The sequence below is a fragment of the Gracilinanus agilis genome, chromosome 5 (assembly GCF_016433145.1).
Source record: "Gracilinanus agilis isolate LMUSP501 chromosome 5, AgileGrace, whole genome shotgun sequence".
NCBI classification, from domain to species: Eukaryota; Metazoa; Chordata; class Mammalia; order Didelphimorphia; family Didelphidae; genus Gracilinanus; species Gracilinanus agilis.
The window spans coordinates 192,614,804-192,632,265 of record NC_058134.1 but is presented as its reverse complement, the minus strand read 5'-3'; the positions used below and the strand labels follow the sequence as shown (position 1 = coordinate 192,632,265).

Here is a 17,462-nt window from a genome sequence, read left to right as displayed (position 1 = left end):
TTACTTTGTACTCTGAATAGAAAACAGAAGCTAACTAGACTAAGCTAACTAGATGAGCAATATATTTTTCCTTTTCTGAAACCTGATCATTTTTATAGTCAAAGGAATTTAACATACATAAAAACTGAGCTCAATTATGAATAAAGTGCAATCTCCAAATTTCAAAAGAGTGGAAAATTTAGTATAAAGATAGAGAGGTACATGTTTTCCATAATCAGTGATATGATCTATTAATCCATTAAGCTGTTAATTATATTTATTTTATTGAATGGATAAAAATTTTCAGATCTGTGAAAAGAGTTAAAAGATAATTTTATCCATTAATTTCAAATTCCTTTATCTCATAACCGTCTTTCTACTATGACTTAAAACAGCAAAATTTGACTCATTTCATTTTTTCTTCAGTCTTTTTTTTTTAATAAATGCTCGGTTACATAAAAAGTAAAGCAAAGCATAATTTAAATAGAATGAGTAACTTGAAACCAGAGAATAATGAAAACATGGTATCAAAATGTTTCACCGAAAGGTAATTAAAACTCTAGAGTTCTGAGATAATCTGAGGAGATTATGAGATAGCCTTGAGCTACACTCACTAAGAAAAAGTCACCCAGACCTGGATGAACTGGATTCAAGGACGTAAAAGAATTGGAAGATCAAATGGTAGTAATTTTTGAAAAAACATGTCAATAGGAGAAAAGCTCCCAGATTCAATTTTCAAAAGTGAGTTTGAAGTGTTTTGCATCATATAGTTCAATGAACTTGACTGATTACTGGTAAAATTCTACAATGCATGAATAAAGATATTGCTTGTAAGCACTTAGAAACTACTGAAGTGATTGCTAGGAGACCAAATGGGTTTCTCAAGAAGAAAGTCATGCCAAACTAGTTTTTTGTTTTTTTTTAGTGAATTTAGTAGACTGGTAGATCTTGAGAATGTTATAGAAGTAATATAATGGGCTTTGATGAGATATCTGATAAATTTTCTTATAAAATTCTTGTGGACAGGATGGAGAGTTGTGAGCTGAATATACAAATTTGTGTGTGTGTGTGTGTGTGTAATACATACATACATACATATATATATATGTATATATGCATATATACATATATATATATAAATTTACTCAGAATGGAGAACTAAAGGCCCTCAAACCATTTTTGAAGTTTTATTATATATTACTCTCATTCCCACACTGTAGTTAAACTGTCCTCTCTGTTTCTTGAATCTGGCATTTTATCTCCTGTCTCCCTTTCTTTGCACTAGCAATTCTCCATACCTGGAACAAACACTTCATAGAATTCTGTTCTTTCTTCAAGATGTAACTAAATATTACCCCCTCTTATTCTCACAACTGTAGTGCCCTCCTTCCCAAACTACCCTGCCAATAAGGATTTCACATTTATTGCCTTCACATTTATTCTGTTTATACTAATTTATGTACTTAATACCTATCCTGTTGGAATGTAAATGCCTTGCACCCAAGAGTTCATACCACCAGGGACTAGCCAAAAGTAGTAGCCACTTAATAAATGCTTAATGATTAATTGCTACTGATTGATTTACTTGACCATCTCATTCCAATTAGATGCTCTGAAGTTTTTTAAAGGTAATGTAAACTAAAAGTGCACAGGAGGGTATATTGCTGAGATCCCTGACAGGAAAATAAATTAACTTTGCTTTTTAAAATATGAAATGATATGCATGACAAATCCCATTTCCAATGATTAGTTTACCCTTCCAACTTACTTCACTTGTGAAGGGTAACTTCCAAAGCCACTGGGATGGTTAGAAATATGTCCATTCATCTTGGTCTTCACTCCCTCACAACTATATTCTGTAAAAAAAGAAAAATGAATTTAATGTATTTAACAGAGGTAGATAAATTGAGAAACAAAAAGATTTTCACATTTTAAATTAAAGCAAGTTGGAGTAGTCATGCTGAGTTTAAAAAGGAATTGTCTAAAATATCAAAACCAATTAAATGAATAAGAAACAAACTAGTCTTAACTTTATCCTGAGTAATATATCAGCCTAGGTGCTGGCATGCAAAATTGAATAACTTTGGGGCAATAGTTACAAACTGATTTCCAGAATGGCTAAAACAATTCAGAGATACAGCAAGAATTCATTAAAAAGTTTTCTCACAGACCCTCTAAAATTTGCCATTTTTTGGTCACCTCTACCAATCTAATGGGTTTTGTTGCTTTAATTTGTGTATCAGTGATTTGAAGTATTTTAATATGGTATAAATGGCTTGGATTCCTTCCTTTCAAAATTTCCTGTTAATATCCTTTGACCATTTATCAACTGAAGAATAGTTTATTACAAGACTTTTCTTCATGAACATGTTATCATCATTATTACCACATTATAATTGCTTCATGTCCAGATTACTCCAACATTCTCCTAATTGATCTTCTTTCTTCAACATCTAGGCTATCCTTTAAATTGCTGTAAAACTAGTTTTTTTCCTACATAATTTTTTTTTTACAATCTCTATCCTGATGATTCTCAAAGCTACCTAGCCTGCCCCAAATTCTCTGCTGACCTCCAGTCTCACACCTCCAATTGTCTTCTCAATCTCAATTTGGATGTCCAGTGTTATCGCTGTTGTTTGTCAATTGTCTCTAACTCTTTGTGACCTCATTTGGGGTTTTCTCAGCAAAGATAGTGGAGTGACCATTTCCTTCTCCAGCTCATTTTACAGATGAGGAACCGAGACAAATAAGATCAAGTGACTTGTCCAGAGTCACACAGCTAGTAAATGTCTGAGGCCACATTTTAACTCATTTAAAAGACAGCAGGCTCGGCACCATATAACTGCCTGGCTGTCCAGTAGACATTTTAAAATTCAATATATTAAAAAGAGAACTCATTATCTTTCTCTCTAAACCCTCCCTTTCTCCCAACTTGCCACCATTCCTACCTTCCCAATTACTGTAGATGTTAACAACATCCTTCCAGTCCCTTCAGGCTCAACCTAGGAATCATCCTGGATTCTCTTTTTCACCTCCTCATATCCAACCTGTTGCCAAGGTCAGTTGATTTTATTTTACAAAATCTTTCATATGATTCCCCCTTCTCTCTTTTGATGCTTCCATTACTCTAGTACAAGCCCTCATCACTTTACTCCTGGATAACTGTAATAGCTGCTGGTGAGTCTGTCTGCCTCAAGTCTGTCCCCACTCCAATCCATATTCCATTCAGCAATTAAAGTGATTTTCCTAAAGTGCAGGTCTAATCATGTCACACCTCTGCTCATCAAATTCCAGTGGCTTCCTATTGCCTCTAGGATCAAATATAAAATGTTCTGTTTGCATTCAAAGTCCTTCAGAACCTAGCCCTCTGCTACCTTTTCAGTCATCTTATACCTTACTCCCCAAAACAAGCTCCTCCATCCAGAGACACTGAGCTCCTGACCATTCTATGAAAAAGAAACTTCATTTCTTAGCTCTGGGTATTTTCTCTGGCTTTCCTCCATGCTTGGAATGTTCTCCCTCTTCCATTAGAACTACTGGCCTCCCTGGTATCTTTTAAGTCCCAGCTAAAATCCCACCTATAGGAAACCCCTCGATTTTAATGCCTTCCCTCTATCAAGTACTTCCTATTTATCTTACAGGAAGCTTCCTCTGTATGTTTGCATGTTGTCTCCCCCATTAAATGGCAAGCTCCTTGAGAGCTAGGGCTATCTTCTGCCTCTTTTTGTATCTCCTGCATTAAGCATAGTGCCTGGCACATAATAAGAGCTTAATAAATGTTTCCTGATTGAATGAAAATCTTCAATGGTTTCACATTAACTACAACACCAAATTTAAATTCTTATGTTTTACTGAGCACCACATCCTCCATATAACATCTACATCTAACAAATGCTACAATAACCCCAGTGCTCTGGTAATGCTGAATTGAATGATTGGCTTTGGAGTGAAAAGACCCCAGTTCTGAGTCTCTGCTTTGTCATGTAGTTTTTGCATGGATACAGGTCAAGTTACAGTTTCCTCATTTATACTAGATGATCTCAGAGATCCCTTTCCACTTCTGAAGTCTTGTGTTCAAACTCCCTCTTGAGTTCCAAAATTTATCTGGGTACAGAAATGTACTGGCAATTTACTTCTAACATAATCCTGATTCTAAAACCAGTTTTCCATGCTATACAATGCTGTCTCATTAGTAAGTTTTAATGCAGCTTTTGCCTATTCTATGTAGACAACCTCTGTCAAGCACTCTTTCTATTATTTTTCCTCACAAGACCCTGGTCACCATGCAATGGCCCACCTGGGTGCCACATTTTAGGAAAGACACTGACAAGCAAGATGTTTCCAGAAGAAAGAAACCAGAATGGCGAGGGAACTTACAACTATGTTATATCATTGTAAATTAAAAGAACTAGACAGAGATCCAGCAGATGCTTGAATAATTAGCCGCATCTAAGCCCAATTCCACTTCATCACCTCAAAAGAGCAAGAAATGCAAGAATTAAAGCAAAAAAAAAAAAAAGAGTGGAAGGAAATGAAATCCACATGACAAAAACCAGTAGAAAAAATGAATAGATGAATAAGAAATACTATAGGGTCAAAGAGTTTGAAGAGAAATCGTTTGAAATAATACTTCTGAAGATTTGTCACGAAAGGAAAATGCCACTCCTGGAATAATAATTATGATTTAATCCTTCCAAGTGAACTTATCCATACTTTAGAAAAAAATGTAAATGTAAAATTTCACTACACTTAGTAAACTAACATGTATAAGTTGGCCTTAACCTAGATGGATGCTTACAAATATTAGCTTTTGCCTTATTACTTCCCTCTTTTTCCTTGAGTCATACTTAAACATTAGTACTACTATTTCTGGTTGCTAGGAAAAGTGGTATTGAAGAAAGAATTAGGGTTCAAGAGTCAGAAAAATATGGTTAGAGTTTTCTCTCTGCAACTAATTAATCATGCAACCCTGGGCAAATCACCTAATCCCCACCCATCAATTTTCTAATCTGTAAAATGATGATGCTAATAACACTGATAATGAAAGTTCATGTTTACATAAAGTTTTAAAGTTTGTAAAGCACTTTGTATAGTTTTATGAGAATCACATGAAATGATAGGCAAATGTTTAAAACAATTGTAACTTATGAAAGTCTACATCATTATGAAAGAAAGAATCAAAGAATCACAGAATTAGAGTACCTTCTGAGATAGTCCATTCCACTATGGGCCTTCTCTAATTTTAGGGGATTATTTCTTAAATATCAAGTCAATATTCCTTTCTGCAACTTCCACCCAGTTATCTTTGCAAAGCTAAGCAGAACAAACAAAATCTTCTCTTTTTTACACTAAACTTTCCCAATTCCTTCTACCAATCTTCCTTTAGAAAATCTCAAGCGTACTGTTATCTATACGATTTTTATAATTTGGAACTCTCTACTGACGATAGTATTCAAATAGCATCTAACCAGATACCATGTTGTTTTAAATGTTGCCTGGAATATTATTCAATTTTTTTTAATTACAATGCTACTTTTGTTGACATTTTGAATCTGTAGTACACTAGAGAACTCAGCCTTTTATCACAACAAACCTCTAATTTATATTTAAAGAAGTTAATTTCCAGAATGTCTTGAATCCAAATGTAGAATTTTAATCCCTTTTAAAATTATCTTTCCTTGATTTGGACTGTGAAGATATTTTTTGGATAGACACTCTCCTGTCTCACACGTTAGCTATGATCCTCAGCTTTAGGATGAAAGCCTTTAGAGGCTGAATCTAACCCCTTTATTTTACCCATGAGAAAATAATTTAGAAAGGCTACATGATTTGATCAGTGTCAAACAAGCAATGTCCAAGCCAAGATTCAAACTTTACTAACTCCTCTTGATTCCATGTCTAGAACATTATCAATTATGTGCTATAATTAATCATTGATATCTGCAAGTTTGACAAATAAGACTTCTATAATTTCACTCAAATAACTGATAAAAATATGGAATAGCATAAGTCTAAGAAGAAGGGTACTCATACTCTTTCTATCCTGACATTTGCCTACTAGTAATTAGACCTTTAGGGTTTGGTCATAAATCTTGTTCCAATTTCAATCAAATTAGATTATCATCAACTCAGGTCCCTTATCTTGTCCATAAGGATGGCATGACAGGTTTTGGAGCAATTGTTTTGCTGTAATTAGCATATTATGTCAACTCTACTCCCATTTCTTTTTTAAGAGAGAGAAAATTTGCTCTTCTCTAACCCTCTAGTAGTTTTCCAAGATCTTTCAAAAACCACTGACAGCAGCTCAGCAATCACATTTGACAATATTTTCAGCATCCTAGATTGTAATTTGTTTGGGCCTGGTGACTTGAACTTTCTGAGTGTTGCTTGATGTTGTCTTAACTTTGTCTTCTCACTGATTTGAAGTTTCAAATACCTGCTAATGACTTTTATTCAATCCTTCCAAGGCCAAAAATTGTTTTTATTGGAAGAGGAAGAAATTCAACTCTCTTGGTATCTTATAATCGTCCGATCTGTTCTGCACAACAGTCCTACATTTTCATTTGGTTCTTTTTTCCAGTCCTCTGAAGATGAAATGAGATATAATTTCTCAAAGTAAAAATGCAAAGATGATTTTTTTCATAAGGAGAGAATAGATATGGTCAGTTTTTTCAACCATCTTTTGGATCATTTAAAAATAGAAAATCTCAACTATCAGGATAGCTTACTCATCCATGTCCAATGTTCATATCTCTCTGGAAATATCTATCACATAAATTAATGGAGTTTTCAAAGTTTCAAATATAGTATTAGAATTTCAATTCATACAATAAAAAACTATTAAAAACACATTTATATATATTTTTCCTGAATTTTGAAAATAACTCCTTTACATTAACTGTGTATTTGTAAGTCTATAGACACATTTTAAATATTTATTACATATGTGTATACACATGTCATATATAAACAATTCAAATTACTATGTTTCTACTAAAATACATTTATGTTAAAACCTTTATTTCTAACAGATGGTCAAAAGATATTAAAATGATCAAAGGCTGATAAAAATTTCCAGAAGGAAGGGAAGTGATCTATAATCATAGGAAAACTGCTGTCTGAGATGCTTTATGGAACCTCTGAAGATTTTTAAACAGGGGAGTAACATACTTAGACCTGCCTTTTGAGAAGATCATTTTAATAGATGAACCCAGCATAAATAATAAAGGTCAAGAATTTCTGCATGTTTAGTCACAATAACCCTCCTAGATAGGATAATATCAGGCAAAGCAATGTGAAATTATCATTGAAAAGAAATCATTATGATGAGATCTGAGGCCAAATTTCAGTGGGTTTAGAAAAGAGTGAAAGGAAACAGAGGCACCAAATGTAGGCAGCTTTTTGAGGAGGTTAGCTGGGAATGAAAGAAGAGATGCAGAACATTAGATAACAGGGATCATATAAAAGTTTTTAAGGAGAGGGTAGACAGGGTAATGTGTGTAGGCAGCAGGAAAAAAACCTAATTTATAAGAAGAGATGAAATATTAGAGGAAAATGGCAAAACAAGCTCAGACAATGTGTTGGAAAAGATGGGAAGGAATGGTTTAATGGTATATCTAGAGTGGTTAGCCTTGGGATGGAAAATGGCTATATCTTTAGCCAAGACAGAAGTGAAAGAGAAGACAATAGTTGGAAGATTTCTGATTTATGTGAGATGAGACTAGGAGAAAAAAAGTCTTTATGAATGACTATAATTTTTTCATTAAGGTAAAATCCTTAATTGAGAAGGTAGAGGAAAGCATTGCTATGATAGATCTGAGGAGAGAAAAGAAAATTTCAGAGATTGGAATAGCAAATTGATTAGGGGGAAGAGAAAGATGGCTTTGTCATAGTGAAGGAAGATATGAGATTAGATTAGTATATATTTGTAGGGGACCTAATGAGTATGGTTTAATGGCTTTTTTAACCATAGTTAGTAGGATATGCATAGAAACAAGGATGGGGATAGTGGAAGTAATCTAGATTAGGGGTTTAGCAAGTGTTAAAGGTAATAGGACAAAGGGTCATAGGATCTGAGAGTAAAACATAGTGAAGAATTTAAACTGGGTTGCCAAATGGTTAAAACTAGGAAGGGAGAAGAGAATAGCCAGTTTTCAGAATAATAACTTTGGAAAGAATTGTATTAGAGGGAATGGAAAGCATGGTGCAAAGAGACAATAGGTTTAAAGGTTATAAAGGGAAAAAGGAATGTTAAAAGATTATAATCAGAAAAATTTCAGAGTTAATATGATGGAAATGGAAAAATTGTGAATAATCATAAAATTGGAAGAATTATCACCTATGTGTATCATCTGATAGATTGGAAGAATAAGCGAGGAGGTAGTCATAGATTGGGGGGCAATAGAGAGCTGGACCTGAAGTCTGGAAGACATCATGAATTCAAATCTGACCTCAGATACTTATCAGTTGTATGACCTGGAAAAGTCACTTTGCCCAGAAAATTCTAAAGGAGTCATAAATTCAAAATGGATCACAAGGAATCAGAAACAACTGAAAACTGAACAACAAAATAAGTAGACTGAGGAAGTTGAAAGTTAGAATATTGAAGAAAGGATAGAAATAGAAATAGAAATAGAAATAGAAATAGAAATAGAAATAGAAATAGAAATAGAAACAGAAGGAGAAGAGGTGAGGGAAGAAGCTTGGGAGTGAGAACCCCAAAAGTTCCCACCCTAGTGAAGGACCCCATAAAAATAAAGAAGAGGGCACTCCAAAATTCCTCTGCCCTTCACCACTTTCTCTAACCCCTAAATGGTGAATAATAAAAGCCATTCATTAGTCAGATAGCATTCCAGAGTGCCTGAGAGACCACGAGGGGGAGGGGAATCACTGCTTGGTCTGGCTGCCTTCATCTGGAAGCCAGAACACCCGCTGTGAAGTTGACTTACCTCAGGGGAGGCTTGTGTGAACCCTGCCCTCATTCAGAATTGGATAGGGGTACCACATACCTCATCTTATAGGGAAGCCTTGCACCCAACTCCTGTGGGGCGGCATGACCATCCAGGTTACCCAGTTTTGGGGTGACACCCATTTAAAGTCTCCCAGTGTATATTTGGTGGGAGGGGACAGCTAGAAAAGAGACTCACCATTACAGACTCTCTCTCTCTCTCTCTCTCTCTCTCTCTCCTTTCTATCATAACATTGGTTACTGGCTCTCTTTATTATTACAAACTCCTTCACTGTGATCAGTGAGTTAAAAGGCATAAAAGAAAGTACCATTAATACTAGAAAGGGTAGTGATGTAAGAAGTTAACCAGATCTCATAAATTAAGAGAACAAGGAAGGAGAGTAAAAAGAAGAGGTGTAAGATAAAAGAAAGTTTGGGAGATCCATTGTAATACATTGGCCAATTGCAAAGGTCAGGAGTAAGTCAGCCTGCAAAATGTCATTAGAATGTTTAAACACTGACATCAAGGAATTCTGAATCACTGAATGAGGGAAAGGATACAGGAGATAGGTAGTGGCATTCTAACCATTCAGGAATAAGTCCATTAAGAATATCAGTGGCTGGAGAAAGGCAGTGAAATTAAAATTAAAATAGAAAGTGAATAGAGAGTTGAAATCCTCCCTCAAAGTCCAATACCAGGCAGCTCTTGATGTCATCTATGAGACCCCAGAGCTACAGCTTCGCAGCAGGCAATAAAAAGCAGAGCTATGTCCTAAGGAGTCAGACAACTTTCTATTCACAACTTAAGGCAGCTAGGTGATGCAATACAAAGTGTTGGCCTGAAATCAGGAGGATCTGAGGGGAGATTCTACCTCAGACGTTTACCATAGGCAAGTCAATCTATTTCTCCATGCCATAGTTTTTTGATCTGTAAAATGGAGATAGAAGCGCCTCTACATTCAAGAGTAGGCTCAAATAGGAAGATATGTAAAGTGCTTTGCAAACCTGAAACTGTTCTATCAGTGCTAGCTAGCTATTACTTGATGTTGATTCTTTAATCTTACTAGATTTTGAAATAGTTATGGCATCTGCTCTTAGGTCCCCCCCCCCAACTATATATAAAGTTTTTTCAGAAAGGAATTGTTCTCACCAGGAAGTTCTAAAATACACTGGAGACCTGCTCCTTCTCAGGTTATATCCTGAACACCTCACTAAGTAACACAGAACAACTACCCAAAGAGAAAAAAAAATCAAAGGCACTTTGTAAGATTAGATTTTATGTTTTAAAAGTTGGTTGTTGATCCCAGTTGTGTACTATGTGATCCTTGGCAAGTTACTTTTCTTAAATATAGTTCCTTTATCTGTATTATAAAATGGTTGGATTAGATGACTTCTGAGGTCTCCTCCCAGTTCTAACAATCTAGAATGATAGATGGTCTTTCACTAGTTAAGATTATGTGCTATATATTTAAAATGAAAATAGAAATCTATGCTTTAAAAAAATTCATACTATGTTGTTAGCACTCACTCAATCTACTCTGCCAAACTCCCCTCAAGTAAAGTGCAAAAAAATGGCTTTATAAATCTAGCTTAGTGTAAACTTTAGAACATGTTCTAAAGCTACCTTAAATGTGGGCAAAATTGTTTCTGAATCTGAATTTCAGTGATGAGTGAAACTGGTTCTTAAAATAGCCAACTATAGAAACTATGAATTAGAAGACGATGATGCCTGACAAAGAAATGACCTGATATCATGTTTAAATATTAAACCTAACCTGTTATTCCGAGTTGGCCCTTAGCAATACGTAGAGCAAAGGGCAGAAATAAGTAAACAAAGCCCTTTGGCTCATTTCACTCCTCAGGTTAAGAAAGGCATTTAAGAGGGTCAATTAATTTTCAAATAACACAGCAGGATTTTATCATAAATAAAAGTATTAAAGATCATTTCTTTCTCTCTGTCTCTGTCTCTGTCTCTCTCTGTCTAAACCTAGAATTTCGTTAATGTAAGAAAAGATGAAGCAACTGGTCTAACTCTGGCCAATAATTTCTATCTTTAAAAAAAAATAATAATATGCTTCTCCCTACCTAAAATCTCTTGGAAAGTCCTATTCTGATGCTAAGACTTTGCCTCTGTGACAGTCTACCAAACTGGAAAGGTTTAGAAAATAGTACCAGCAGCAGACTGATAGCTATATGCTGATACCTCTATCTAGAGAAGTTCATCATCACCAGGTTAGCCACCAGGTGTTGAATGTAGGGATTTTTTTGGGTGGGGAGGAGCAGGGAAGAGAGAAGGTAATAATGACCTGTGAGCCACTTAAAACCTATGGTGTGAAATTAGCATACATAGTCTTTAAGTTTCCCTACATAAGTGGTTCTTAACTCTTCTCTCTTTTTTTTTTTTGTCATCAGTCCCTTTGGCAGTAAAACTTGAGAACTCCTCAATATGCCTTTAAGTGCACAAAATAAAATAAAATTACAAAAACCCCTGAATATATTGTTATTAAAAATATTTTTAAAAGTTCACAAATCTCAGGCTAAATATCCCTGCCCTACATTGTACTCTCTTGAAAAGGTTAATAATGTCCTGGAGGAAAATGTCACCCATGCATGAAGCTAAAATTGTTCATTAACTGGGCCCTCAACATGGCAGAGGCAGTACTTTTATTAACTGATGACTAATTTCTCATCACATATCTCACAGTCACTATTTCTAATCCCCTCTTTCAGGGTGCCCCTAGGATACCAATATGCCACTCCACACTCCTCTTTCTGTGCAAGAATTTGCCTCCTATTTTGATAAAAATACTAATCCCTAATGAGATTTCTTCAGCTCCTTACTTAAACTTCACTCATCTTCGCCCTTTTAACGTCCATTTTCAGAGTATATGGTAGGTCTCCTTACTGCCAAAACTAATTACTCAACTTGTGCCCTTAATCCCAGCTCATCAAAGTCCTTGTTCCATTATTCATTATTTCATCTTTAAACTTTCCCCTCTTTACTGTCTCCTTCTTCTTTGTCTACAAATTTGTTCAGATTTCCACAACTCAAAACAAAAACCTTTTTTATTTCAATTTTATCTATAACAATTTCTAGGAAGAGTTGTTACTCACTTTCCTCCATTTTTTTATCATGAGCTGACTATAAACTTTTGCCAGCCTGACTTATAACTCCAACATTTTACTGAAACTACTCCCTCCAAAGTCACGAAAGATATTAATTACTAAGTTACTAACATATTGGCCATGTGAGTTTGGAAAAGTCACCCAACAACTCAGTGCCTTCAGCAATTGAGCCTTTAAATGATGAAACAACTGCTGACCTGTTTTGGTAAAGGGAATTTTCCCACTTGGAATTCCCCACACTGAGCAAATTATAAGCCCATACTAAATAAATAAATAAATAAATAAATAAATAAATGAACAAATAAACAAATGAATGAAGGAAGGAAGGAAGGAATGAAGGAAAAGAAAAAAATATATTTACTAGACCCAAAACCATTCTTTGTATTCAATTTATTGGAACTAGATCAGCAAAGAATTATTTCTCAAGGCCATCTGGCAGGATAAGTAATTCTGTAGCATCCAACTCTTTGTAATACTATTGTTTGAATGGAATTTCACCTGGGCTGTATCAAGCATTGGGGAATTTCAAGATAATAATAACACTAATAAAATAGCTCTCACTTTCCTACTCCCATTTCCCTCTTTATGGTTTCAAGATGCTTTATATCCATGACATCATTGGATTTTCACATCAAGTCTATGAGGTAAGTATTTTAGTACTCTTCTTTTACAGAAGAGGCAAATGAGATGAAATGAGTTTAAGTAAAATGTCCAAGATGAAAAAATATTGCATATGACAAAGTTAGATTTTCATGGACGACTTAAAAAATTTTAAAGCAGAAAGACTTGGTTTTTGCTATTTACTGATATAACTGCAAAGGAAGCACAATACATAACCCTAGTTCAGATTTTGAAACAAGTATTACTAACAAATCCAATTCTTCTTGATTCTACTTAACTAAGAATAGATTAAACAATCAGCCTGCTTAATATGAAACTGCCTTACAGCCTCCTGTTATCAAAGAAGATGTCCAATATCTATTGAAATAACATTAGCAAGTCTTGGGAAAAATGCATAAAGGGAAATAACTTACACCATCCTTGACTCACTAACTTATTTTAAATTATATGTCGATTAATAAAGAAGTAAATTTAAGAATCTTCAGAGCTCTTTTTGTTGTTGATCAATCATGTCTGATTCTTCATGGCCCCATTTGAGATTTTCTTAGAGGAGATATCAGAGTGGTTTACCATTTTTTTCCAATTCATTTTACAGATGAGGAAACTGAGGCAAACAGGGTTAAGTGACTTGATCATGATCACCCAGGTAGCAAGAGTCTGAGGCTGGAGTTAAGCTCAAGAAAATCAGTCTTCTTGACTCAAGGACCAGCACTCTATCCACCATACCACCTCTGGGTCCACTCTGTTAGGGAACTGCAGGGCCCTTGATAGGGACTGTCCTGGTTTGATCTCTTTGGCTGGAATACTCATTGCTACAAGACACTGCTGCTTTTAGGGTTTCTAGGTACCCCATCGGGGGCTTTCTGACCATCTGGGGCTTTGTAGGGGAGCCCTTCATTCTTGCAATCTCTAAACACACAAACCTTGTCTTTAGACACTTGCTTTTATGGAGACAATCCCTTCCTTATTGTTCATAGATTTCTGGCTGACTTTTGAACAGGCCCAGCATAGAAGAAACCACTGTTGTTTCTCTCTGGATTTCTTGATCATTATTTGGTCTGGTGCTAACCAAAAGTTTTTGCTGGAGTAGGTATATGGGAGTTGGGCAATCTGCCTCCTGTTCAGAGAGCCAACCTGGCAGAAGCATGTTTTAAATTGTTGTTTTTCCATCTAGTATTATGCCTGGCACACAACAGGCACCTTAATAAATGTTTGTTATTTTTTTCTTTTTTATATTCCCCATTTTTCCTTCTGTTGGATTCTTAGGATTGGTTTCTCTTCTGGTGAGCTAGGATATGCTCAGACTTCTTCCCTTGGACATTCTTTTCTTTCATCCTTCTTGTATTTTCAATGGCTTATCTCTTGCTTCTCTTATTCCCCCTCTAGCCTCTACTGTTTCCATAACTTTTAACATGAACTTTTCCTGCACAAAGCCTTGGGGATGAATGACTTCAAACTCCTGAGAAGGCCTTTTCCTTCTGCAATCCTGTCTCTCTTCCCCCTCCCTCTCCCTCTTCCAAAGAGCTACACTTCCTTTACTTCATAACTTGGCAGAATCCGTATTTTCTGTCTCTTCTACTTAGGGGCTGAGGCTCAAACTGAGTCAGTGGCATGGAAGTTGGAGGAAAGGGCTAGAAAGAGCCTACCTTAACCTCATCCTGAAACAGAAGACAGTGAGCTTGCTTGTGTTAGCTGTGTCCAGTATTCATGGGAGGCAGGGGTTAACTAGGATGAGTGGGAGCTTTGAGTATTTATATTTTCCGACATTATTCCATAAGGTCTTTATGCATTGTGTATTTCAAAATATCTTTTCATTTCAGCTTTAATTAACATGGATCTGGCTCATATTTCTTTCCTTTGATATTGCTCCATTAGAGAAGTATATGGAAAATCCAGAGGTTTACTTTATATGGCTAGGTCTTATAGGCTTTTAAAACAAAATATGAATTTAAAAAATTTCAATTTATGTGAAAATTAAAAGACTTTTTAAAAATAAATTGGGTATGTTTTGATGCATTCTCATAACAACCAACCTTTGGGGGCCAAAGGGTTCTTTCTTTTTTATTTTTTTTCCTTGAAAATATAATTAGTTGTTATACTAAACAGCAGTGAGAAGTAAGCTTCCAAAACATCACCAATATCACCTGACTGTATCCATACTAAATTTCCTTATTTTTCAAGAGCAGCTAAGCATAGTGTCCTCTGTTTTTAGTAAAAACAGTTGTTAATATTGTATTTCAAGGTTTGGGCCTTGAAGCTGTCAAGTACATATTAGAGGTGAGTCTCAATGCTTTTTAGTTGTTTTTTTTTTCCATCAGCAAGCTTATAGAAGTACAAATGAGGAAAATATGTTGCAATATTATAAATTGGAATGTTCTGAACTTGAACAATTAGAGGTATATGTGTGTGTATGTGTGTGTGTGTATATATATATATATATATGCAGTTATGTTTTGTTTTTTACCAAAGACTGAAAAATTTATCCAATTTTTAAGAAATAAAGTTATTTTTAAACTAGGAAAGTGTAAATGCCAAAGATTGTCTGGAAAATTTTCGTCAAGAAAATGGTACCTGAATTTGTCCTTGAAGAAAGAGATGGATATCAGCAGATAAAACATGGAAGGAACCCTTTAAAGGTATGGTAGAGTAGCAGAAGCAAAGGTTCAGGCAGAGAAGAAAACAAGATGAGGATGGGGAACAGAAAGTAATAGTTTGATGAGAATGCAGAGTATGAAAAGGAAAAGTCAGCTACTGTATGGAACAAATTTGCAAAGTTAAGTGACAGTCACAAAAAAATGGATCTTGATGCTAGGATTATTTTGTTCCTCAGGCAAGTCAGTAAAAGATTTTAGTGGAAGAGTCATAATGGAATATTATGAAGATATCTCAGGAATGTTTGGAGGAACACTTGTATTGAGGTAGGAAGACCAATGAATGGGATTATTACAATACTCTAAGTGAGAAAACATGAAGATCTGACTCACAGTAGCTGCAGCAGGAATGGAATAGAGGCTTGATAGGAGAGATATTACAGAGGTAGATGGACAACTAATTAAATATATATATACATGTATATATATATGTTAGGAAGAAGAAATAGACAAAGATAATTCAAAAGTTAAAAGTCTGAGTAAACAGATGGTTTCTTTGATGGAAGCTAATAATAATGATAATAACAAATGCCATTTATATAATATTTACATATTATATATGTAATATATAATATTTACAAAGCATTTTGCCTAGAATCATTTCATTTGTCTCAACAATCTTATAAGGTTGATATTCCAAATATTTTACAGATGAGAAAAGTTAAGCTGAGAAGTGAAAAGTTTTGCCTATGGTTACATAATTAAAAAGCATTAGAGGTAGGAGTGGGATGAGAGTATTTCTAACTCTATAGAACTTAGGAGAAAAGTAAGTTCAGTCTGAGACATATTGAATTTGCTATTTCAGACATAGAGAAGTATTAAGCAGGTGGCTGGAAACAGAATTGGAACTTTAGCAAGAGTTGTAGGGATGGCAGTCTAGACTGAATAGTCACCTACCTGGATAGAGGTGACCGATAAGGCCAAAGGAGTGGGATGAAATCATCAAATTAGAGAATTCAGAGTATTCAGAGAATATAATTTGATATAAAGGAAAAACCCAAATGTTCTTCCTCCCTAAGAAATTGCCTGCTTATGATATCATCTACAACATAAAGCAAAAGGGCAAAGCTAGACTTACTCCTACCTTTTCCTTTCTTTTTCTCCTGATTTATAATTAGAGGAGGGGGAAGTTGAAAAACAGGGACCAGCAAAAATGACAAAGAAAAAAAAGTGCATTGTTCCATTTAAAAATATTCATAAGGGAACCTTCATGCTAATTTAGTCTAATTTCCTCATTTTTAGTTGATGAGGAAATTAATACTCAAAGAATTGAAGTGGCTTGTCTAAGATCATATAAGTAGTAAATAATAAAGTGAGGATTCAAGCCAGCCCTGTGACTTCAGGGCTTTCCACTCTGCTGTAGTACCTGGATGTACCAACAGATTTCAAGCCCAAAGCCTTCTGTGATTAATATTAACATGGCTGCCTCCTATGCTAGAGAAAAAAGATGTGAACTAGTAGCTAACTTAGGGACAGCAGCTTTCTGGGCCTCTCCCCATCTCCCCAAATTGTATACATTTTAAAGGCAGAAAACATGTCCAGCTGAACCCCACAAACTGCCTTAGGGTCTTTGCTTTGCTCAGACTGAAGCTCCCCCGACTATAGGCATCCCCTTACATACTTTGATCTGTCATGGTTCCAGATTTGATTGCTCTGGCCCTCGTTTTATTCTCCTTCTGTCCTTGGATCCCACTGTTGTCTTGCCAGATGACTGCTTCAGTACATTATGAACCCACCCTTGGACTTTAGCCTGTTTTATACTCTGTTTTGACTAACCAGGTGCTCTGTTATACAGAGAAGTGCTTTGCTCTGAGCCCTTCCAGGTTTTATTTTGACTGACTCATTGCCAACTACTTCATTATAAATGTCTCAGTTCCAGTCTCTACCCCAACCTACCACCGGGTTCAAGTATAGTCCTGAACCCAGTGTAAAATGGATCAGTAACTACCTGAGATGACTTTGTTTTTCATAGTGTAAGATTCTTATTTACTTGTCCCCCCCACCAATATGAGCCCTCCCTCCCTTAATTATGATTGGAGCCACAGTAGAAATATTAGTGTTCAAGTTAGTTCAAAAATGCTGCCCTTCAACCCTCCCCCATATTCTAGTCATATTGCTCTAATATGATAATTTGTTAA

The 17,462-nt window shown here is 35.3% G+C and overlaps 1 protein-coding gene across 2 annotated transcripts in view; it reads right to left on the bottom strand.

Moving 5' to 3' along the window:
- EPS8 (epidermal growth factor receptor pathway substrate 8) overlaps positions 1-17,020 on the bottom strand; it is a 108,384-nt gene extending 91,364 nt beyond the window's left edge. For both annotated transcript variants that reach the window (XM_044678798.1, XM_044678799.1), the window contains exons 1-2: positions 16,946-17,020; positions 1,748-1,835 (exon numbers count right to left, since the gene is read on the bottom strand). In XM_044678798.1, coding sequence (XP_044534733.1) covers positions 1,748-1,835; positions 16,946-16,958 — 101 coding nt within the window. In that variant the 5' untranslated portion in view covers positions 16,959-17,020. The remainder of the gene's footprint in view (positions 1-1,747; positions 1,836-16,945) is intronic.
- Between the last annotated feature and the right edge of the window lie 442 nt (positions 17,021-17,462).